The sequence below is a fragment of the Kryptolebias marmoratus genome, linkage group LG9, assembly GCF_001649575.2.
Source record: "Kryptolebias marmoratus isolate JLee-2015 linkage group LG9, ASM164957v2, whole genome shotgun sequence".
NCBI lineage: Eukaryota > Metazoa > Chordata > Actinopteri > Cyprinodontiformes > Rivulidae > Kryptolebias > Kryptolebias marmoratus.
In genome coordinates this window covers 2947406-2971604 of record NC_051438.1, presented here as the reverse complement: position 1 = coordinate 2971604, position 24199 = coordinate 2947406, and the positions used below count along the sequence as shown (strand labels likewise).

At 39.4% G+C, this 24199-nt stretch overlaps 1 protein-coding gene across 5 annotated transcripts; it reads right to left on the bottom strand.

The window, feature by feature from the left end:
• Positions 1-1691: 1691 nt before the first annotated feature.
• si:ch211-235e9.8 (uncharacterized protein LOC100002196 homolog) lies at positions 1692-22785 on the bottom strand. 5 transcript variants are annotated; one of them, XM_017439175.3, is made up of 8 exons: positions 22605-22784; positions 16294-16394; positions 16042-16147; positions 14094-14111; positions 10244-10510; positions 5000-5943; positions 4762-4808; positions 1692-4619 (listed from the first exon to the last, which is right to left on the bottom strand). In XM_017439175.3, the coding sequence occupies exons 1-7, from the start codon at positions 22678-22680 to the stop codon at positions 4773-4775; spliced, it is 1548 nt and encodes a 515-aa protein (XP_017294664.1). In that variant the 5' UTR covers positions 22681-22784; the 3' UTR covers positions 1692-4619; positions 4762-4772. The 5 variants fall into 5 exon arrangements, with proteins under 5 accessions (XP_017294664.1, XP_017294665.1, XP_017294666.1 ...); XM_017439176.3 differs by lacking the exon at positions 14094-14111 and having other exon boundaries at positions 22605-22785; XM_017439177.3 differs by lacking the exon at positions 4762-4808.
• Positions 22786-24199: the final 1414 nt, after the last annotated feature.

Below are 24199 nucleotides of genomic sequence, written 5' to 3'. Positions count from 1 at the left end.
TCCTGCTTGTTGCCTCAGGTCAGCTGATCAGCTGCTCCTGGAGGTACTGAGGTCTAACTGAAGCTCAGGGGTGACAGAGCTTTTAGTGTTGCTGCTCTCAAATTATGGAACGATTAGCTGTTACATATTAAAAGTGCCCCTTTATTGTACACTTTTAAAACTCTTCTTAAAACACATTTTTACTCTATGGCTTTTAACACACATTGAGACTTTTGCTCTTACCGCCATCACAGCGTTTCATTGTTTATATTGTTGTTTTTGTCTTTTCATGTTCTGAGTGTGTATTGACTTTTATCTGTGCAGCACTTTGTCACAGCTTTTGTTGTTTTAAAGTGCTTTATAAATAAAGTACTACGGTAGTAGTAGTAGTAAATAGGTAAAGGTAAAGTAGTAGTAGATAGGTAAAAGTCTGATGACAGGAAAAAGGAAAAGTTTTTAAATTTCAAAATGTTACTTTGTAGGGAGTGAATATTTATGTAGTCACTTATTTTACATTACATATTTTTATTTAATTGGTATTACTCTGTGGAAATTTGATCTCATACGACACTGAAGGTTTTCTTGATTTTTTTTTGTACAGAAGGACAATTTATATTGACCATGATTGATTTATGACAGCAATAAAAGCATAAAACACTCAAGGACTGAATACTTTTTATTGGCAGATACTGTATTTTGTAATGATATACAATGTAAGAAAAAATGCTGACATTTGGATGTATGAACTCTAGAAGGGTAAAGAGAACCAAGATCCAAATATGTTAAAGCTGTTGCCAGTGGCTCATTATGGTTTCCTGTGGTAACGACAAACTTTTCTGAGTGAAAACTAAAAGTCAGTTCTTTAAAAATATTGATCTGTCATCCAGAGAAACACAGCTGGTCTTTTTGTGATGGGGACTGTGGTGGCTCGGTAGTCAGTGCTGTGGTCTTGTAATCCTGAGGTTGCAGGTCTGAACCTAGGTTGCGGCAGGAAGGGCATCCGGCGTAAAACAATTGCTAAATCATTTGTGCGAGTTCGCTTGCTGTGGCAACTCCTGAAGAAGGGAGCAGCCAAAAGAACTTACTATAGAGACAACTAAAGCAGAAAATAATGAAGTCAGAGACCAATGAGGAGAAAACATGAGGTTAGCTCATTTGTTTTGGTAACTAAATTAACGTTTCTCCATGTTTTTGTTTGTAAGTCAGGAATGAAACACTGTGATCATCAGGAAGAGCTGTCCACACCAATACTCAAAGAGGAGACAGGAGTTTAGGAAGGTGGGTTATAATCCACGATATCTCCAATTAACCGACTTCAAGTTAACTACATGTACTTCTGAAAAGGGTAAAAAAATATTAAAGGCCTATCATTCCTTGAAGGAACACATATCACCCACTGCCTTTCATGTCAGAGTTTTAAACTAACATCATCTTATGATGAGAAATGGAGCTGTAGCTGATTTGGTCAAACCTTGTAAATTACATTATGCACAATCACATGAGATATGTGATGTTTCAATCTGTTAGATCAGGTTAACTCAAAAGGTTAATCTGTTGTAGTTGTATAGTAAATAAATAATTACTTTGAGAGTTGTATTAAAATCTGTGTAGTGGTTCAAGAGATACACAAAGAGGCATGGGCAAAAAAACATTATCACCTTTTCACCTTCAATAAAATACAGCCTATAAAAAATACAGTGCAAAAGACAAAATCCAGTTTTTAATCCCTTTTATTTTGCAAAACAACAGAATGTGTCACAGTATGGCTTCTTTGCTAAATCATTGGCATCCGATCAGGTGCTAATACAGAAAGCAGCCCAAGAACAGCAGCATCCCCCTTTTTTAAAATTTCTATACTAGTTTGTACCCTCAGTGATCACAGATGAGCTAAGAATAATATAATAGCTGCAGAGCAGGGAAAGTGTGAAGGAAGAGCAAACACCAACAGAGCCAACACTCAGAAGACTTTCCTTCAGACTTACTTAAACACTTCTCCAACTCACAAACATCCAGATCACCAGTTTGTACACGTTGCAAGTCCTTTAATTACACATCAGTACAGGTGTGACTGCTGGAGGGAAACAGGAAGAACCAGACAGGACACAAAAACAACATGCTGCTGCTTTTCAGTAGCTTATTGATTACTATTTAATCCACTAATGGGTTTTTCTAAAACACAAGACAAAGAACTACACTTTCAAAGTGCAGCTTAAAAGGAATAGTCTGGTCCTTTTTTACGGTGATATTCTGTCAAAATGTTATTTGTAGTTAGTACCTTATCAGCTGTGACAGTCAGAGCACAGAGTTTGGAGAAAAAGGCAAAACTCTTGGTCTAGGCTATGCTAATAGCTAGCAAAACAAGGGCCTGTTTTTTGTTTTATAAAACACTTCTTTCTAAAATGGCATACAGGTGTGAATGAACACTGCATCAGCTATTATTAAGCTTATTAAACTGTTGCATGGCACTGTTTATTTAGTTTGTTGCTTTTTGCTCAACTGAGCAATGTCGGGGTTACTGCTCGACTGTATGTGTGCTGAGCATGGGTGTAACGAGACACTCATGTCACAAGAGACCAGGTAAGATACTGGATTCAAGAAATGAGATTTTAACAATATCCATCCAGTTTCTGCAGCTTATCTGTGATTGGGTTCCAGAGGCAATAGGTTTTAGGGGAAACCGAGACATCCCTTTCCCCAGCAGAACTCTTAAGCTCCTTATATATATATTATATATGGCTCTTATTAGCCTAGCCTGGGAGAAGAGTTCTGCCCTTTTTATCACTCCCTGCTCTATGACTGATGTCATGGCTAATAAGGTACTATTGATAACTATTAGAAAGCACATCACTTCAAAAATGACCGGACTGTCCTTTAAGATAACCAGTAGTCTGATTATCATGTGTAGACAAATCTCCCTCACTAGGTATCATTTTTAAGCCTCCATCAGTGGCAGTGTGGCTGTGGACACAGAGTGAGAAGAATGTTTCAGCTTTTATGTACTCTGAATATGTTTCACATCAGGAAGCTGCAACAAATAATTGGTATATTCACAACATTTTCCTTTGTGTTCACAAAAAAAAAAAAAAAAAAAACATCAGAAGCTGTAAAGACTGGCAGTGCTGTGATTAGAAAATGAAGACTGGTTATCCAGATAGAACCAAATCTTTGAATCTGTTATTTCAGTTTAAACCTTCTGTTTTCTAAAAGATGTCAAGGACGAATCATAAGCTGTCACATGACTTGTTGATTCAGGGCTGGAGGAGGAAAATATCCCAAAGTTTTCACTCAATGAGAGCATGAGCACTGCTGAACATTTAGAGAAGGGAGAGGGATTACTGAATAAACTGGAATGATTTTAGGTCAGTATCTCACTGGGCTGCAACTGTTTTGAGACTAGTTGACAACTCAAGAAAATAGGTAAACATTCAGAGTGTTTGTGACAAGTGAGCCATGCCGATTTTAGAAAATCACAACCTATTTTTTGTGTGCACAGCTTGTAAAATTACTTTGTTGCCCACCTCTGCCCATATCATACCCACTTCGGCTTGCTTTGTACCCAACTTGGCATCTGTCCCCAACAGTTATGACTAAATTTACTGAAATACACTTTTAAATTGAAAACAGGCAGAATTGGACCAGTTTTTTTTTATTTATCATCAGCAGGGATAAACCTGGACATTCGGGGCTCCAGCCTCCAGTTTTTGATCATAAGGAGAGCTCTAAATTCTGGAAACTAAAGTGAGAAGATTTGAGACAGGTCTGAATCACTTGTGACAACTCTGCAACCTTTTTGAGAAAGGAAATTCACCAGTTTAGTGGTAAACAAGATCTCCAACTCACGACAGGAAATGGAGAACGCCCCGCAAACATTTCAAGACATTCTGGAGACTCCCCCACGAATGCCATTATCCAACTCGTCTCAAACATTTTTTTTTCAGCCAAGTGATACCCTGGCTTTAGAGTTAAGGTAGTGAATCAGCAGATGTGTTTCAGGCCAAGAAACTTAACATTGATTTTACAGCAAAGAGGTCTTTGGAGTGATTTGAAAAACTGAGGTAGAAAGGTAAGAACGTAGGCTCCCGAGCCAGCACGTTACAAGTGTTTCCTAATAAAAGGTTAGTGCTTCAATCATTTATTCTTACAGCAGGGAAACTTTGACATAAGGGAGTGTAACAGACTGCTGGGACCCTTATAAACTACCCACTGAAAGATAATACTGAGGTGGCTGGGTATGGTGCAGAGTATCGACACATTTCAGCGGAGTGGTTTTTAGGCAGTAACATTAAGAAGAAAGAGTTGACCGAATGTTTCAGTTCAGTCAACAGCTGTAAACAGATTATAGCTCACAGAAAAGTCATTACCAATGCTAAAATACTAACTATACATCTCAAACATGATTGGACTCGCCTGGAACTTTTATCCATGTGAGGTTTCACAGTAATGGGCTGTTTAGGCCACTGCTAATACGGTCAAATGAGTGCTCAAGAAAGCAGCTATTGATCTACACACTGTCTCATGCCTTTGGAGTGTAACTGACAGTGACTCTTTGTATTTCAGAGTTAAAGGATGAAGGAAAGTGTTGGAGAAAGGCACATCTTCTTCTACTGGAGGACAGTAAGACATCATTTAGGAGAGGTTTACTGTGACAGATAAAAACAAAACAAAAAAAATGTAATTAATTATACTTTGTTGTTGTTGTTGGAACACATTTTAATACAGTCATCTATCCTACTCTAGCTTGTAATTAAACCCAAGTTGTAGAAATATGAACAGGCTGAGTACCTTTATTGATTCTACTGCATTTGCATCCTAAGACGATGTCGCCCAGCCTAAGTAGTAAAGTTTAAAAAAGCTGAGTTAGTTTCGGGCAGCCCATGCTACATTAGTAAGAAAAAAGCAGAACTACTGGGCTGTCTTCACTGGGCTTTTTAACAGTCCCTTGAAATACTCTATGAGAAACATTTTCTTTTCATGTCTTCTACAGCTTTAATTCATTTAAGATCTAAAAATTCTTATGTACCTCAGAGGGAGTGACACTGTTATCTTCTGGAGCTGGGATGATTCTACCAGTCAAGGAACCAATTCCCAGAACCTTGGGTCTCTTCTCCTTTTTAGGTGTTCCCTCCAAAATGACAACAATGTACTCCTTGTTGGCATCTTCAGCTGGGGTCTCTACAGTGGCTGTATCTGCTTCTTCCAAAATGCTAGCTACCACTTGTGTGCATGTAACTGGTTCTTCTGGTAAAGATGTAGCAACATCATGTTCTTCTGATGCCAAAACCTCCTCAGCTACTGGTGCTGTGGTTTCTTCTATTGATGGCACAAACTTCTCAGCAACTGCTCCAACTTCTTTTAATGCCATGCCTTCTTCAGTAACTGATGCAACTTCCACCGGTGCAGGGGTCTCTTCAACAACTAGAACAACCTCTTCTGCAGCAAAGGTTTCCTCAACAACTGGTGCAACTTCCAGTGATGCAGGAGTCTTCTCAACAGCTGGTACCACTTCTACAGCAGGGGTCTCCTCAACAACTGGCACCTCTTCTGTAGCAGTGGGCTCCTCAACAACTGGTAAAACATGCACTTGTGCAGGGGTTTCCTCAACAATAGGTACAACTTCTACTGCTGTAGGAACCTTTTCAACAGGTATGTCTGCTTGTGTGAGGGACTCCTTAACATCGACTGGTACAGGTTTTGGTGCAGGGACTTCAACAGCTGATGCTTCCTCTGCTGGTACTAAATCCTCCTCAACCTCTGGAACAGGAGCCTGTATAACACGCTCCCCTGGTGTAATAGTCTTCTCAGTTGCTGGAATGTCTAGAACTAGTGGTAAAACATCTTTCATAGGCTTTCCCTCTTTTAGTGCTGGGATATCATCTTCTTTGAGCTCTTCAATAGTGCGTGCCAACTCATCCTTTATTTCAGCTATCTTCGGTACTTCTACTGTAGAAGCAGCTGCCAGCAGCACTGCAACACAAAATCCAGCCAACCAAACGTCACTACAGCTAGCTTTCTCCACCACATTTAGTTCTCAAGACGACATTATAAAATAACTTACTGCAAAAGTTTAGTAATGATTAATGCTCATTCATAAAGTGGATTACAACTGCAAGCTAATGCGCTTACCAAAAGTGGAAATGGAACAGAAGATAAAATATTTTGGGGACATGGTGTTAATAACAAACACCAATAAATGTTTCAAACTAGTAGTTTACTTTAATAAATGTGTGGGAAAAAGTTCCAAGGAGATAATTCACACAAGAAATACAACTTTGGAACCTCTTCTATTTTATTGGGGTTAGATACTATATGTTGGTTTGAATAAAGAGTCTTTAACCATGAACAGACAACAATTGGCAAGTTTGGAAAAGCTTAAAACAAATTATTTAGATTATTTGATTGGTGGTAGAATTCTGTTTAAATGTTACCTTGCTATTGCTCTCTAGTGGACAAAGTATGCAACTAATGAAGATGATAAAGTAACTAAAGTTTCCAATTGTGTCTTGAAGCAGTGCACACCTGATCCAGTGATGGAATAAAGAATTGGATATAGTACTTACTTAACATAGAAATGCGTTAGATTTCAATTTTCTAAGAAGAAAACAAAGCATACTGGATGTTTAAAAACTCGTCTAAGGAGAAATCCACTGTGAGAGAAATAGGTATTTGATCCCTGCTGATTTTGTAAGTTTGTTCACTTACAAGGAAATGAAAGGTCTCTAACTTCATTTTAATAAAGAGACAGAATATCAACTAAAAATTTTGAAAAAATACATTACATCAAAGTTACAAATTGATTTGCATGTTATTCAATAAACTGTTTGGTCCCCAAATAAAATAATAAAGCATTTGGAGAAACTTGTTGGGGAGACGTTTCTCGTATTTGGTCTCCAGGTTTGCTCACATCTCAGGAGAGATTTTGCCCCACTCCTCTTTACAAAAACTCTCCAAATCCAATAAGATTTCTTAGCTGATGCTTTGCAACTTTAAATTTCAAGTCCCTCCACAGATTTTCTACAGGACTGAAGTCTGGAGGCTGGCTAGGCCACTCCATGACCTTAATGTGCTTCTTTAGTCACTCCGTTGTTGTGTTGGTGGCATGGTATGAGTCACTGTCATGTTGCAAGACCCATTCATGACCCATCTTTAGCGTTCTGGTTGAGGAATGATGGTTCCTGTTCAAGATTTTACAGTACACGACTCCCTTCTTTGGCCCCAAATGTGGTGAAGTTGTCCTATACCCTTAGCAGAAAAACTTCCACCTCTGTGCTTCACTGTGAAGACGGTGTTCTTCAGGTCATATGCAGCATTTCTCTTCCTCCAAACATGGAGGGTTGAGTTGATGCCAAAGAACTGGATTTCGGTCTCATCTCACCCAAGCCTTTTCTCTTAAGCCTTCTCTAAATAATTTAGATGTTCACTGGAAAACTAAAGACTGGTCTGTTCATGGACCATTCTTCAGCAGGGAGACCATCAGACAAGTACAGCATAAATGACCAATGGTGTCTTTGGTGACTGTGGACCTAATTGACTTCAGACCAGTCCCTCTTGTGTCGTTGTGAGCCGATTCCTCACCTTTCTCACCATCACCCCATGAGAAAGATCTTAAATCGAGCTCCAGACCAAGGGCAATTAATGGTCATTTTATATTTCTTCCATTTCTAAAAAACTGGTACCAACAGTTGTCAACTTCTCCCCAAGCTTCACGTTCTTGTAGAAGATGAATGGTCTTGTAGCCTCAGGCAGATCTACAATCTGGTCCCTGACGTTCTTTGACAGCTCCTTGGTCTTACTCATGGTGGTGAAGAGGCTGGAATGAATGAAATTGATTCTTCTAACAGGTGGGCTTTAAATACATAAGTTAATAACAGGCGTGTCTGAAATTGATTGACTGACTGATTCATTGATTGGTTGGTTGGTTGATTGATTGATTGATTGATTGATTGATTATGTGCCCATATGGCACACATATTACAATCTATGGGAGCACAAATCAATCTTGTGGTGGATCAGTTCCTTATTTAACTCAGTAAATTTAAATTAATATTCTGTCTCTCCAAATGAAACAACCACAAAATTAGACTGGCAAACATGCAAAATCAGCAAGGACTAAATAAAGATTTTCTCACTGCAACTAAAATAATTCAATTCAGTTCAATGACAGCAGTAAATCTTTATGGTTTAACAAAATCTTTATTGTACGACTTAATCTGAAGTGTTCACAGTGCTCAAAATCCAGTTATAAGCAAAATAAAAATGATCACATAGTCTGAACCATTTTGTTAAATGAAGATGAATTTTAACAGGTTCTCTTACAATTTTCTATTACATCTTTAAAAATGAGAATGCTGCAGCAGTTACAAAGTTTGTATATCATTTCAAAGACATTAAGTCTTGCAAGACAACTATCACAGCTTAAACAGGTGTCAGTCCACTCTGTGATACGTGGGAAAGCAGGACAAAATCACAGAGGGTTCTGGCAAAAAACCCACAGTGTTTGAAAAAAGCTTCAAAAATAGCAGAAGGCTTCATAAGAAACTGGTTCCAGTATTATCACAGCATCTATTCTCGTGGTTGGGTTGAGTGTTCCAGCTGATATAAGGTCAGGGGTCACTTCAGAAAAGAATGACCAAGTGTCCATTTGTTAATGGTTGTCTTCAGTGATCACATTTATTTCACTCATAACTGTAAATGAGCGTATCACTGCCCTGCTGGAAATGACTCATTGTGGTGTGCAGCTGTAAATCAGATGATCCTTGACAACGCAAAAATCTGAAAACACAGTTTTCAGAAACAACAATCCATGCACACTCTAAATATCTCAGGTTTGACAGGAAACCAATAATTTACACACACACACAATGGTTATCCTTCACACCCACTCCAATAAATACAGGATAAAATTTATATTTTAAAAGAGAATACTGAATAAAAGGTACCTCTAGCACCAGAGGGGGAGGAGCTACAGGCAGGACCAGGAAATTTATTGTGTTACTGCTCCCACAATGTCAGAGGAGATGTCAAGGGTTCTTTCAGGAAGATTATACTTTGTGTAGGGATGGGCATTTTAAGAAAAACACTCTTCAAATTAATCACTTATTATAAAATTTTTCTTTAAATACTCAGATACTCAGCCTCTCACCCCCGATCTACCTACCATCCACTGCTCCAAAGACCAACTTCCAGCAATTCAAGCAATTTGTCTTTTTCTCAAATGTGGCGATTTAATGTAGCACAACAACAAACTGTTTCAAACCAGAGAAAGCATCTTAAAGAGCAATAATTTCGTCCGCTGCCCGTTTTGTGTTTTTGCATGGTGCCAACCTCACGTTTGGGACCTGTGGTGACTTAACGGCCTTGTTCACATGGAATACAAGAGCAAGAACCGAATCCTTTTTGTGGACTGAACTGGAATTTCTACCTCGTGTCACATCAAACGACAAGACCACAAAAGTGCCGGACCATGACTGCTGACTGGGAGGTGTGTCAGTCCAAACATGCAGACATAATGGACGCTTTTTAGTCCCAGTATCAGTGAGGGACGACTGAAGGGAAGGGGTTTCCCTCACAATGTTCAAGGATGTCAGACAAAATTCATTATACAAAAGTTTCAGCCTGTTAAAACTATTCCCATTTCCCACATTTTTAAATGTATACTCGATGCATACTGTAGTTTTTTCTTGCAACACTGTATTTTGTTTTTTGGTATTGTGATGAAAACCTTTTTGGCCTGAGATTATTTGGTGTAATGAGGAGTTTCTACTCTGCTCTGTTTAAGGCAATGTTATTGTTCATCAGCCTTGCTTTGATTACATGCTTATAACTGTCTCCAGCACAGCACAAATGCAACCCTGCTAGCCGGGGATCTTTACATTCCTTAGTTTCTACAGAATCATTTTAAAATAAACTACATTGGCAGAAACAGATGCTGGGATGGTTCAAGTAGCATTCTTTTTTTTATTATTATTATTTTGAGGGGGGACTGGTGATTGGTGTGTTGACTAGAAAAGCACCATTAGGAAATAACCTCTTGTATCACTAACAGGTGCCCATGTAAATTTAAACAATAAATAAAATTAAAAAGAAAACAGCTGCTTTATATTTTTGAATTTGCCCATTTTAACTAGACTTAGAATATCAAAAAATTGCTGCCCATCCCTAAATTAGTGAGATGTGTGTTGTGGTGTGTGTGTGTGTGTGTGTGTATCTCCCGGCAGTGAATGATGTGTGGAACCTCATGCTTCCACCTCAGATGAGGAGGTCGTACCATCGCTCTCTGGTTCCTCAACAGCGACTGCAGGTGGTTCAGTGACAGCCTTGGCTGCTTCTTCAACAACTTCTGCTGCTTTGACCACTTCCTGTGCACCTGCCTCCACTTCCTGTGCAACGGCCTCCACTTCCTGTGCTGCCTCGACGACCACCTCAGCAGCTTCTGCGACCACCTCAGCAGCTTCCTCCACTACCGTCTCCACCTCACCAGCAGCAGCCTCCTCTGCTCCAACTTCGACTTCTCCACTGGTTTCTTCATCTCCACCTGGAAAACACAAAATGCTCATGTTGAAAGAGTGAACTCAGTTTACAATGACTGCATCACTGTTCATCTGTAAGGCGTCTTGGGATTTAATATCTAAAAAAGCAACAGTTAATGTCATTATCCAGTTGTCTGCATTTTTGGAAGTTGGTTTAAATCACAGACCAAAATACAAATAATGTCTGTGGTGGGTACAAAAAGTATTTATGAAGATGGAAAATTTGTAAGGCTTTCAGTTGTTGTGTTTAATTGTACCATGATACACAAACTCATCCCACAACCTGGCTTATAAAGTGTGCACTGCTAATGTGAGTCTTTTACTTGAAAATTTACATTCATCAATTAACACCAGTAAGCCAAAACATTATGACCACTGAAAGGTGGTCACTCACAGGTGCCAGGTGAGGTGGGGCCTGAGGGTGGGCTCTATTAGAGAAACAGTGAACATCCTGCTCTTCAAGTTGACACTGAAAACAGGAAAAACACAGATCCAAAGATTTCCTGATGGAAGCTGCTCAGGCTCTATGGGTGACACGACTGCTGACCGTCAGCCAGCACTCTCTAGGCAGCATGACAGCAAACACATGGGTCCTTAGAACTGCTCTGTAGTGGGACTAAAAGTTCTTATAACTGTTTGGTCTTTAAGCACCTAGTGTTACAGACTTACATCCCCCCTTGGAAACTGAATTCCCAGATGGCAGTGGCCTCTTTCAGCAGAACAATGCTCTCTGCAACACTGCAGAAATGCTTCAAAAATACATAACAACCAGTTTGAGGTGTTCACTTTCTCTAAATTTTTCAGATCTCAGTCCAATCGAACATCTGTGGGATGTTCTGAAGAAACAAGTTTGATCTATAGAGGCCCCACCTCATGACTTCCAGGACTTAAAGCACCCGCTACTGAAGGGTCAGACTCAGAAAAACAGCAGACTTGCAGAGGTCTACTTGGTTTTGGGTGGTTGGAACTGTTCTGACTACTAGTGTATAATGACTATGTCTAAAGCACAAATTGAAAGTTTGAAGGAAACCACTGTTAAATACTCCCTCTAGAGATACCAATCAAACTTGTAGCACTGACTCATGCAAAAAGCAGTATATAAACAACACATGCATGACACAAACTGCATGCAAACAAAGATGGGGAGGATAATAAAGGCAAGGAGGAGGGAGGGAAGAGGAAGGGGAAAGAGGGTGTGGGGGTCAGATGCAGGACAAAGGGTCAAGTGGAATATTGGTTCTTACCAAGTTTCTTAACAAGTTATGGGTATCTGGAACTCTGAAAGTGAGTCTGACAGTGAGACAGATCTTATTGGTTGCATATCTTTAATCTGTAAGTGAGGGATCCGTCCTCCATTTTTTCCCACATTAAACCACAAAGAACACAGACAGGATTCAGAGATGAACCTTCCAATAACTGCCATGACTGATAACAGGTATGGCTCAGTTTGAGGAATAAAAACTGGACATTTTAACTTAATGGGTCAATCACTAAATCTATAAAGTGAGAGTCTGAACCCTGAATGATGATAAAGAAGTCACTCACTGTAAAACTTTGAAACATGTTACCCTGGATGATTTATTCCATAAAACATTAATTACATCTGGCCAGTTTCTCCACAAAAACAGAGCAACGCCATTCTAATGACAATTAATCAGATGGTCCAGAAAGTGCAGTCAACTTTGTCCAAAAGAGCCTTCAGAGTTCTGTCCATGGGTTCTAGGGTGAGCAGAGGACTCTCTCTTAGGAGGACAGGAGAGGAGAAATGGAAGAGGAAGAGGAGGAGGAGGAGTGGGATTTTGTTTCCTGTTCACATCCAAAGTGTCCAGTTCTAGGACGAATATCCATGAGGCCACAGAGGACCATAGCTTTAGCATTATGCTGAAAAGAGTAAAGACACAAAGAGTTAGCGAGAGACTGAAGAAGGAAGTTCACCTTTATGTTTAATTCACACAACAAGCTTCCTGTCAGCCTGAAGAGAACCTACAAGCTTCCTGTCAGCCTGAAGAGAACCTACAAGCTTCCTGTCAGCCTGAATTCATCCACAGAGGCAGTGAGCGAAGCTACGTACAGATGTTAAATGGAAATGGGCCCCTAACAAGAACCATACAGGTGAAGATGAGTTTGTCTCTACTAGGAGACAAGTCTTCATGACTCATGCTATTTGAAATTGAAAGATATTTTAAAGATAAATACCTAGCAGTTTGTTTTTAACTCTATGTATGAAAGGAACAATGACAGGTGAGCAGGAAAGAATGGAGTTGTATTGGCCGATGTCACTAAACCTTTTGGATCAGAGGAAGACTGATTTGGCTGAATACTTTGAAGATATAAGAGTTGAAAGAATTATAATGACAGTAAAACTGGAGCATAAAACTACTCAGACTGGGAAATATTCAGATAAAACTTTACAAACCTGAGTCATACTGCCATTATTTAATTTCCATTTGGGATTAATAAAGTATTTTTGAATTGAATTGAATATTCTTTTTAAAGAGAAGACACTTTCTCCTGCAATCCTTTCAAACAAGCCATCCTTGTTGAGTTTTTTTTCTAATTGTTCTCTTATGAACTTTAACTTTTAGCCTGATAACTGAGGCCTGTAGAGTCTAAAATGGAGTTCAAGACATTTATGTGCTTGTATTTTTTTTGCTTGTATTTTTTTTAAAAACTGATATAGAAACTGTTAGACACCCTTCACTCTGGAGGACAACTCCACTTCAATGTAAAAAAACAAAGTAAATAAAGAAAAAACAATCATACCAAACTATCCACTGACATGTTTGTTCTCTTTAAAAAGGCTGAACGGCTGATGAAGGTCTTCGAAAGTACTTCCGATCCAGCCTTGTTTGAAAGGTTGTAGATCGTGTAGCGGGGCTGTCACGCAGCATGAAGGGGGCCTTTAACAGATACAAATAAAATGAAGCCCAATCTGAACTGTTGACCTGTGCAGCAAATTCTGTCTGAAGACAGATTGCTGCTGTTATTCCTTTGCTACCAAATGATGAGACTGAGCAGCGCTCTTCAATCTCATTTAGATCAAAGAGACATCTCTTGAATACAGTTAGGCTCCTTTTCATTTCCACACCAAGAAAGAAGCCAAACAGCACAGCTGCTGAACTCGGCAAGTATTTATGCATTCACACTATCTGGTATGTTTGACAGATTTTGTTTTGTTTTTATGGATTTTGATCTGTAAATACATTGCATTTGGACACATCTGTGCCGGCCTGAGTCTGTCAAAGTAAGAGCTAAAACACTGTTTAAACTGCCAGGAGAAATGAGTCTGTCATTACATTTTTTAAGCATTTATTATGGAACAGTAATTCCATGATAAATGCTCAGCTTTATTATGTTTAACTTGTGTTTTGCTTTCAGTCAGGTTCCTTCCTGTTTCTGTCATTTCATCTCCTCAGGAAGACTGGTAGAAGCATGCTGTGGTCAGTGGAAACTTTCATGACAACATCAAGATGGTTAAAGTGTCTGAAGCTCAGTCACACTCATGCTGATGTTTCCTTCAATCTGTGACATGGTTACAGAGAGTATTCAGTCCTTCATGACAGAAGACAACATGCTAACAATACTCACCTTCATCTTCACTCTTACCTGCAAAAAAACAAAAGCACAACTGTTAGAGCCTCAGAGGGAGGACTAACAGAGGTGATCAACAGCTTCAAAACAGTTGAAAGAATCAGGAAGAATTAAAGTGTTTTATGTTCTTCCAGAGTAGAGTTATCAACTGCTTCTGATGATATCAACCAACTGGAGCAGATCTGTTAAACAGCTTGGAACAAACTAATTAATCTGGTATCTTTACAACAGGGCGTGAGGTGTTCAGAGTCAGCCACCACAGAAACGAAAATCTTAAAGCAGAAACTAGACCAAACCATGGAGAGTGTTAAGTCCACCTACAACCCCACCAGAGTCTGACTGGTGTAGTTTGCATTGTAGTTTCCGTCATCTCGGAGCAGAGTTTTAGGCTAAAGGAAAAAAGCTCTGCTTGTCTTATTCATTCAGTTTGTCTTATTCATTTCCATCATGATCTGTTTTAATACAGACCCATCTATCCTTTATCTTTACTCAAGGTGGCAGAGCAACAATACATTTTGTTCCGGCCAAGACGCTTTCCAATTCCGAAACAAACTCGAGTGCAGAACTTCTGGGAAGTTCTCAATGTCAATATTTTATTGCATTAACTGTGCTCACTTTCAGTTTCTGAGCAGTCACGCAACAGTTGTCGTACATGAGAAAAAAAAAAGTTCTGCCCAGATAATGTGTCAAGAATACGCTGCAAGAACTCCCAAACCAGAGCTGTAGCCCTGGGAGAGAAAACTATTTTCTCAGTTCGTGGAGTATGTAGCAGCTTTAAAACCAAGAGCAGGTCACTCATGTACAAACTGCACCAGAGTTCAAAGCAGAGTTTAAAAATAGATCCAAGCTGCAGCTTGAATGCCGAGTGTGTCTGTAAGGCTGTCAGACAAATGCCCTGGCATTACATTTACCAAGGAGGCTTCCAGGGATCACTTTGTTAGTGGACACTATTGAGATCTATTATAACTACAGACAGGATCAGAGCCCAGAAGTTGAAGCCATAAAGGATGAGTGCTCCCTAGTGGCTGGCTGCAGTACTGTTTAAAGTCTGGCCCCTCCATGTAAACAAATAGGACCATTTTCTCAACTTAAAAATAAAAACACTTCAGATAAATTTTTTTCCAGGTGTTGATTTTTGTTGATTTATATAGTTCTTACCTTGCTGCTGTATGTTGAAATACACCACCCCCCAAGACATTTAGTTTTAGTTTTAGTTAATTATTTGAGGCTTTAAAAAGTGCCATGTTACACTATGACTGATGCTGTGACAGCATTTAGACAGGGAGGACTATTGCATCGATGACACAAACCCACATCAATAGTGTGCAGACTCTGGTTCCAAAGTATAATAAGGCAGCACCTGAAAAACTGACATTTTGGAACAGCACGCTTGGCTGCCCTAACCAAATAGACACAAATAGCTTAGGAAGCAGTGGGTGCAGTATTTTTTTTGTACTAACTTTCTTAACAAAATAGACAATTACTTTTCAGTTTTGGCGGTTATAAACTTTTTGTTTGATATAGGAACACAATTTGGTTGAAATTGAATGAACAAAACAGAACACTAAGATTGTACTTTTTAGTGAAGTTACAAGCTGCAAATCCTATACTGCAGCCTCCCAATGAGCAAGGTGTTTTTTTTTCCATCTCTGCTTCTAGGAGAATTATTTTTGGTCAAAAAAAAAAAGAAAGCCATTTCTTTCTTTTTCCAGTTGTACCAAACTATGGCCCTCATGCAAAGATACTGTATGCACCGAACCACGACTTAGTTGCACCATTACACCCTTCCTGATTCTGGTGTTCTCCAGACAAAATTGAAAAAATATTACTAATCTTTTGATTACATCTGTTATACATATAGGTTCCGGTAAAATCCAGAACAAAATGCATAGTTAACTTAATGATTGAGGACAAACATGAAAGCATCTCGCGAAAGAGGACTTACTTTTTGGAGGCCAGGGTTTAGGTGACCATTCATCATTGGATCTGGCTCTTATTTCTTCAATGCGCTTATTGAACCGAGCATGATCTGAGGTCACAGTGGAATATCCCTGTGAACAGAGGCAAACATCCAGCTCTCACAGTTAGCCATAAAACAGCAGAAGAACCAGAGTTAACTCTTGAGTTAATGTGATGTGGCCAACACAGTTTCCTGAGGACTAACATGTTGATATGCACTGAGAACAACTAAACTTACATATGACAGAGCACCAACCATGGCTCCACCACACAGTACGATGTACACAATGTTCTCTCCAGAACCACCAGGGACTGATGACATCGACCGACGCTGCACAGCTGGAAGAGATCAGAGGTCAAATGTTAGACCCATCCCAAAGCTGCCATCAGTGGTTTGAGGATTCAGTGACATGTTAATGCTTCAGTCATGCATTATAATATGGTCTCAAGAAAGACTATAGGTTGTCGTGTAGTTTTTCAGAAACTGAATAATTACCACTCCTCCCTGTCATCAGTCACTTTGCAGCTGACTCTGGTCACCTCATAAAAACCAGGCAGAGCAGATCCAGTGTGCTGAAAACAACTCGGTTCTGTTAATTAATGAGGTCTGGAGCCAACAGCCTTAGGGTTTCAAACGAGTTGTGTGAACGCTGACTCAACTACATTCCTTAAAGAGCCAAAGGACAGGAGGGAGCCAGAGTCTCTGCTCACTAATATAATGTTTTAACCTGTTGGTCTTTGTATGAAGCTGATGAGGCGGTACTTATTTAAATGACAACATCAGGACAAGTACAAAGATTTAAACATACAGCATCCATCCTTCCTGGTTCTGAACAGCCCTTGTTGTGTGAGGAGACTCAATCTCATTTTATGCTAAACATTCATTTAAACCGGTTTCTGAACAAAGTTTAGAAAAAAAAAGCCAGTTGTTGAATCAATATTAAAACCATAAATTACAAACAATAAATCTATATCTTGTTTTTTACATGATCAAAACAGTTTTACTATGCACTTATCTTTATTCCCTTTTCATTTTTTTTTGCCTGTTTTTATAATAATCTATTCTTAATTTATGCTCTTTAATCACCTGCCACCAAAAGCAAAAGAACAATGATGTTTTTTGCCTGTGTGTGTTTGTACTGTTAGCAAAATATCTCAAACCACTGGATGGATTTTATTGAGACTTTCAGGAAATGAACCACTGGCTGTTCATTTAAAACTCATTAACATTTTGACTCAACCCAATTTAAGATGGCTGTTGTAGAAGGAAAATTCTGACATTATCCAAGAGCACACATATTCGATTTGCAAGCAGGATTTCATCTCTTGCTTTCAAAACCTTTAACACTTGCACTCAAAACTTCTGCTCCCTTACAAATATTCTCTTTTCTCTCTCAAGTCTTTGTGTTTGCGCTCAGATTTTCTCCTCACGCGCAAAACTTCTCTCTCTTACGGATCGGATCTGCGCTTGCAAGCCTCTCTGCTTGCTCGCAGATTTTTTCTGCTTTCTCGCAGATTTGAGCACCATCGCCTAGCAACCGTTCCAGCCAATAGAATGACAGTCTTCCTCTGGGTGCGCTTAATAGTTTCTAGTGGGTGTGCTGGTGCGGCTACATTGTGGCATCTGCTCTTCCTGGCCTGCTCACTAGATGTAGGAAGAAACAACTTCAGCTCAGTGTTATAACTTTCTGTCATGACATGCTTTCAAAAGAATGGCCTTTGAATTTGTTTTTTTTCCATGTTAGTGATTTTCTGGCTGATCAAAACAAAGAGAACTTAAAGAGAAATTTGGCCATACGGGCTGCTGCCAATAGCTTTGCATTCACAACAGACAGCAGGTCCATGTTCTCTACGTTAGTAAATAACAGGCCAGCAACATCTCCAGCATCAACATCACTGATACTAATGGAACCCCATACTCCCGCCTCACATCAGTGGGCTGTTAGCGATCAGTAGCGGCTGGACGGTGACGATTGGCTAGGCGATGGTGCTCAAATCTGTGAGAAAGCAGAAAAAATCTGCGAGCGAGCAGAGAGGTTTGCAAGTGCAGATCCGATCTGTGAGAGAGAGAGAAGTTTTACACGCAAGGAGAAAATCTGAGCACGAACACAAAGATTTGAGAGAGAAAAGAGAATATTTGTAAGAGAGCAGAAGTTTTGAGTGCAAACGTTAAAAGTTTTAAAGGCAAGAGATGAAATCCTGCTTGCAAATCAAAAATGTGCGCTCTCAGATAATGTCAGAATTCTCTTCCGTACGCTGTCACATCTGATTGCAAACTCATAAATGGCTATACCTCAGTCTATTTTACACATACTGAGCTAAACTTTAGAGTGGTCATATAGTCATTCACAACACATACTCTGACTGGTGCCACATTTTACTAAATCACTGAAGATCATGCATGACGTCATTTAAAAGGTTCAACCAAAACAGCTACAATTTCATCATTTCCATCATAAGGTGATTTTTGTTTAAAACTCTTGCATGGAAGGCAGCAGGTGATATGCATTTGCTTAGGCAGCGCTAGATCCTTAATTATTAAAAATGTACAACTCAGTGCAGTCTGAATCCCCAAACTCCCCAGGCTTTTTCCTCTAAAGCCTTACAGGATTTGGGCAAATAAATGTTTGCACCTCTTGATAAACATATTACACAAAAAAAAAAATACACAAATGTTAAAAGATAAAGAGTTGACTCAACTGACTTTATGCCCTCTATGAGGCAAGTTTTGTCAAATTATTAACTAGCAGGTATAATGGAAGCTCAGGCCTTTGGAACAATGGTGTGTTCAGGGTATTAAACTGTTAAACCCTCAGGAGCTAATCTCCTGGACAGACACTGACCTTCCAAATCTGTTATTTATACTTCCTAATCAGCTCAGGACTAAAAATGTGTAGGGAGGCCAAACCTTTAGGACCTGCAGAGGTGATGACAGGAAAAAAAAGAAAACTCCCATGTTACCCTCCTCTAATTAATAAGGAAAGTCCTGAAGAAGTAGAAGCTGGTGGGTCCATGTGCCTGATTAACAGGAAGCATTTGTTGGCATATTTGTCAGGATTACTTCATGTTATTTGGAGGAAGGCTTATTTTATATTTACACTGCTCAAAAAAAATAAAGGGAACACTCAAATAACACATCCTAGATCTGAATGAATGAAATATTCTGTTCAAAGTTGAATGTACTGACAACAAAATCACACAAAAATCATCACTGGAAATCAAATTTTTTAACCAATGGAGGCCTGGATTTGGAGTCACGCACAAAATTAAAGTGGAAAAACACTACAGGCTGACCCAACTTTGATGTAATGTCCTTAAAACACGTCAAAATGAGGCTCAGTATTGTGTGTGGCCTCCACGTGCCTGTATGACCTCCCGACAACACCTGGGCATGCTCCTGATGAGGTGGTGATGGTCTCCTGAGGGATCTCCTCTCAGATCTAGACTAAAGCCTCCGCCAACTCCTGGACAGTCTGTGGTGCAACGTGACGTTGGTGGATGGAGCGAGATATGATGTCCCAGATGTGGTCAATTAGATTCAGGTCTGGGGAACGAGCGGGCCAGTCCATAGCTTCAATGCCTTCATCTTGCAGGAACTGCTGACACACTCCAGCCACATGAGGTCTAGCATTGTCCTGCATGAGGAGGAACCCAGGGCCAACCGCACCAGCATATGTTCTCACAAGGGGTCTGAGGATCTCATCTTGGTATCTAATGGCAGTCATGGTACCTCTGGAGAGCACATGGAGGGCTGTGTGGCCCTCCGAAGCAATGCCACCCCACACCATCACTGACCCACTGCCAAACTGGTCATGCTGAAGGATGTTGCAGGCAGCAGATTGCTCTCTACGGCATCTCCAGACTCTATCACGTCTGTCACATGTGCTCAGTGTGAACCTGCTTTCATCTGTGAAGAGCACAGAAATTGTGTAATGCTCAGTGTGTGTGTTGGCAGTGACTCTCAGCCACTACCACACCAAATTTTAGATCAATATCTGTAGAACTGGTTGAGTTAGAGACATTTTCTTTCTGTGGTTGCTCAGACTTGGCAGCCATTTTAAAGGGGATGAATCTTAAAGGTAAATAATCACTTGTAGATGTACATCCAATGATTACTTTCTCAGAATTTCAATAAAACCCATCAGATTAGTCATGAGATATTTTGCTAACACTACAGACAAATGAACACACACAGAGACAAAAACAAAAACATTATTGCCTTCATTGGTAGGCAATAATGAATAGGCAAAAATTCCCATATTTGTCAAGTGTTCCTGTTGGAGTTTGTGCCCATTCTGTCTGTAGACATTAGGTCAGGAACCTGTGTTGGATCAGAAGGTCTGGCTTGTCATCTCCATTCCAGTTCATCCAAAAGGTGCTCGAGAATACGACCTTTCCCAAAGTGCTGCCATTAAGTTTGAAGGATAAAAAATGTCCAGAATGACTCAAACACCTGAATCCAACAATTAACAGGTGTGGCCAAATACTAAATGGACAAAATATGCTCATTTAGTTTTGTTGTCAACACAGAAGGTGCCCACGCACACTGAAGTTAAAAAGATTTCAACTGCCACCAGTGTTTACTTTTCATGAAACAAAAAATTCTATATACAAGTACTATAATTTATTAGAGCTGAAGTAATACAAATAGATTGGTACTGACTTCCTTAACCCATTTTTGAATAAAGATTTTATTCTTTTTGTCCAAGTCATCCTGGACCTGATCATCCCTGGTTAAACTGTGGTTTTCAAGAATTACAGATATGGTGATCACAATTAAGATGCTACGCAAGTCATATGTTCTTATACCTTCTTGCTTTCACAACCTAAAATATTATTTCCCTCGGGCATTAATTTACAGTGATAACATGATTTCTCCTCTCTCATAATTCAAAGTGACAGCACCGTTTCCATCGGTTACATTTCACAGCGATGACATGATTTCCCTGTATATAACTGCATCACAGTGATGGTGTGATTATTGCCTGCTGCCAAACAGTGGAAGGTGGGTGATAATGTCTTTGCCTGTATGTGCGCATGCGAGTGTTTTCCTGTCATGTTAGCAAAACGTCATGAAGCACTGGACGCATTTCAGTGACAATTAAAAAGCAAATATTGGATGCACATGTACAACCCATTAACTTTTGAAGTCAACCCAGTTCAAGATGGCTGACACAGCTAGTCGACCTTGGAAAAAACACAAAAAATGGCAACAACTCAGTCAGTTTTAAAGATATTGATCTAAAATGTGTTGGCTTAGTAGCTGAGAATCATCTGTGACACATATGCTGAGAACTAACAGAACTAATACAAATCTTTGAAGTCAACTTCGTCTTTAAGCAAAAAAATTCAAACTAAATCACTTCCCGATTGATTCCAGAAGTCAACCCATTTCAAAACGGACACTAAAGCCAACCAACCTTAGCAAACACAGAAGTGGCTTTAGCTCAGTCGGTTTTACAGACACTGAGCTGAAATCTGATGTATTGGAAGCTGAGAGTCATTTCCAACACACACTCCAAGCACTACACGTTGAACGAGATGCTTGGTTAAAACTCTGCCATTAAATGCTTGGAGCCAACCCTGCCTGTTAGCAAAATAGATCATCTACTCGCAGACGAATTTCAATTAAACTCTCAGAAACTTTCATTTAAATTCTAAAAAGATGTAGCTATGCACCAGCTGTACGTCTACAACTGACCCATGTCAAGATGGCCACTCCAGCTAATGGAGCTTGGCAAACACAAGGATGGCCTCAACTCTGTCATTTTTTTCCAATTTTGAGCTAAAACCTTATGTGGTAGCAGCTAAGAATCATTTATTCATTTATTTTGGATTTTGCCTGGAATTCTGCATCATATTATTTAACCAAAGAAGCTTTAACTCTGTCATTTCTTGACAAACAATTCAGTTAGTTTAGGACAGCAGCATATGAGACACGCAGAAGGACGTCTTCCTCCAAAGAACACAAGCTTTTTAATTTCCCTCACAATGAAAGCATGATTTCACTGCGTTATAATTCACACTGACAACATAATTTCACTGGGTTATAATCCACAGTGACAGCATGATTCCTTAAGTTGTAATTCACAGAGCAGTCCTTTTCTTTGAGAAGACAAACTGTCCCTCTCACCTGTCCTTGTCCAGTCCCCACTGCTGGCTTGTGCCCCTGCTTCTGACCTCTGTCACGCGTGCAGACCACGTGACTGACGGCAGGAACCATGTTTCCACACGTGAAGGTCATGTCTGCACGGTTCGCACTGCCTTCACGTTTAAATCAAACTGTGCTTTTTAAATAACAGGAGGCCACGAAGCCACGTGACCTATTGGTATTTTATATAAACATTTCTAGAACAGGAGAAAGCTGGTTTGGTTTAATCATGGAGACCATCACTCAGACATTAACGTCATTTAAACCCCTACAGCGACTTTAACCAAGGCCGAAGCAGCTCAGCTTAACGCGCAGTCATGCAGAGATTGACGGGACGGAATGTGCCGTCACGTAGGAGACACGGAGACAGGGACATGTTCAGTGCTGAATGGACTCACCACCCTGGGGCAGCCGGAGCGCTGCTCTCCGAGCCACGGGCCCGAACCTCTGCCAGGCCGCTCTGCAGGGAAACATCGCTGAGCTCTGTCCGCGGCTGCTGCTAACGTCGAAGGTTCGGTTCGGTGACAGAAACACGCGAGGAGGCGGAGAACAGACCTGCCCACTGCGGTGAGACAGGAGACAGCGGCAGGGGCGGGGCCATGACGTGTCAGCCGGGGGGGGGNCAAATATAAATAATGATAATGAAACTTGCAATTAAAAAATCTGTTTCAGTTAATTCTTTTTTTTTATTTGAAATTAGCATGTGTACATCAAAATTCAGTTTTACATCAAACTTAGTCATGAAAAACAATGTAAACAGAACAAAGGGAAAAGAAACAAAAAATAATAGAAATAACAATAATAATAAAAGAACATAAAATAATATTAAATTATTGTAGGGGAAAGTGTAGAATAAGCATATCAGTTATGGGAAATAGCATTCAAAAGGGAAAAAAAAAATTGGGCTTTGGGATTTTCAACAAATTTTAAAGAATTTACATATTTGTAGAGGTCGTTTTTTAAGTGAGTAAAATTGGGAGGGCATTTCTGTACTTTGTTCCTGTGAATAAAAAATTTAGCCAAACATAAAAAAACATTTATACAGAGTTCCTGTTCTTTGTTATTTAATAACAGACCAAAAACAATATCATCTCTACAAAGAGGAACAGGTAATGATGGAAAATTACTATTATACCACGTCTGCAAATCATTGAAAAATTTCTTTACAACTGCACAAAAAAAGAACAGGTGGTCAGTTGTTTCGATATCATTTTCACAAAATGTGCAAGTGTTATCAGCTATATTAAAACGTTTTCTCAATAATTCCTTGGATGGGTATATGTATATATCAGTCAGAATTTTAAAGTGTGTTTCTTTTGCTTTAGGGGTTATGAGAAAGGTTAAATACATAGATCTTATTTTAGTGATCAATTGTTCATCAAATTTATTTAGAATATTATTCTTATTTTGTACCCCAGGAAATAAAAGGTTTTTTAAACATTTCCTTATAAAAGAATTATTACATTTTTTATCCAAAAACTGGACACCATGGATCAATAACCGGGGTAATTGTGGTTGTATAGATCAATGGGTCATTGTGTTTTTGATCAAAAATGTAAATTCTTTTGGAATTGCATTGAGTAAGCGTGAAAACTCTAAGATAGGAGGGTTGTATTTGTTACAGAACTGTTCATAATTCAGTAAGTTACCATCGTTATCCATCAAATGGGTCACAGACCAAATGTTTCTTTCAAACCAATCTTTGAAGAAAATGGATTTATTATGATGTAACACATACCTGTTATTCCAAATTATTGTGGAGTGCGGAGAGAAATTATGTGTATATATCATTTTCCAAAATAACAATATTTGTTTATGAAACTCTGACAAAGTTACAGGAAGCTTATTTACTTCAAAATCTGAGGTAAGCAGCAAGTTCAAACCGCCTAGCTGTCTAAACAGGAAGTTAGGGATGCAGTACCAGAATGAGCTATGATGTTTGATCCAAGATTTTAATCAGTTTACTTTTAATGCACCATTAAGGCAATCAAAA

What these genes read in the sequence shown, in the direction of transcription:
- si:ch211-235e9.8 (XM_017439175.3), bottom strand. Translation starts at nt 22,680, where the DNA reads ATGTTTCCCTGCAGAGCGGCCTGGCAGAGGTTCGGGCCCGTGGCTCGG. An exon ending in TGAGGAACCAGAGAGCGATG is followed by an intron (nt 5,944 to 10,243) that starts GTACGACCTCCT and finishes TTTGTGTTGCAG; the next exon opens with TGCTGCTGGCAGCTGCTTCT. An exon ending in ACAGTGTCACTCCCTCTGAG is followed by an intron (nt 4,809 to 4,999) that starts GTACATAAGAAT and finishes TTTACTACTTAG; the next exon opens with GCTGGGCGACATCGTCTTAG.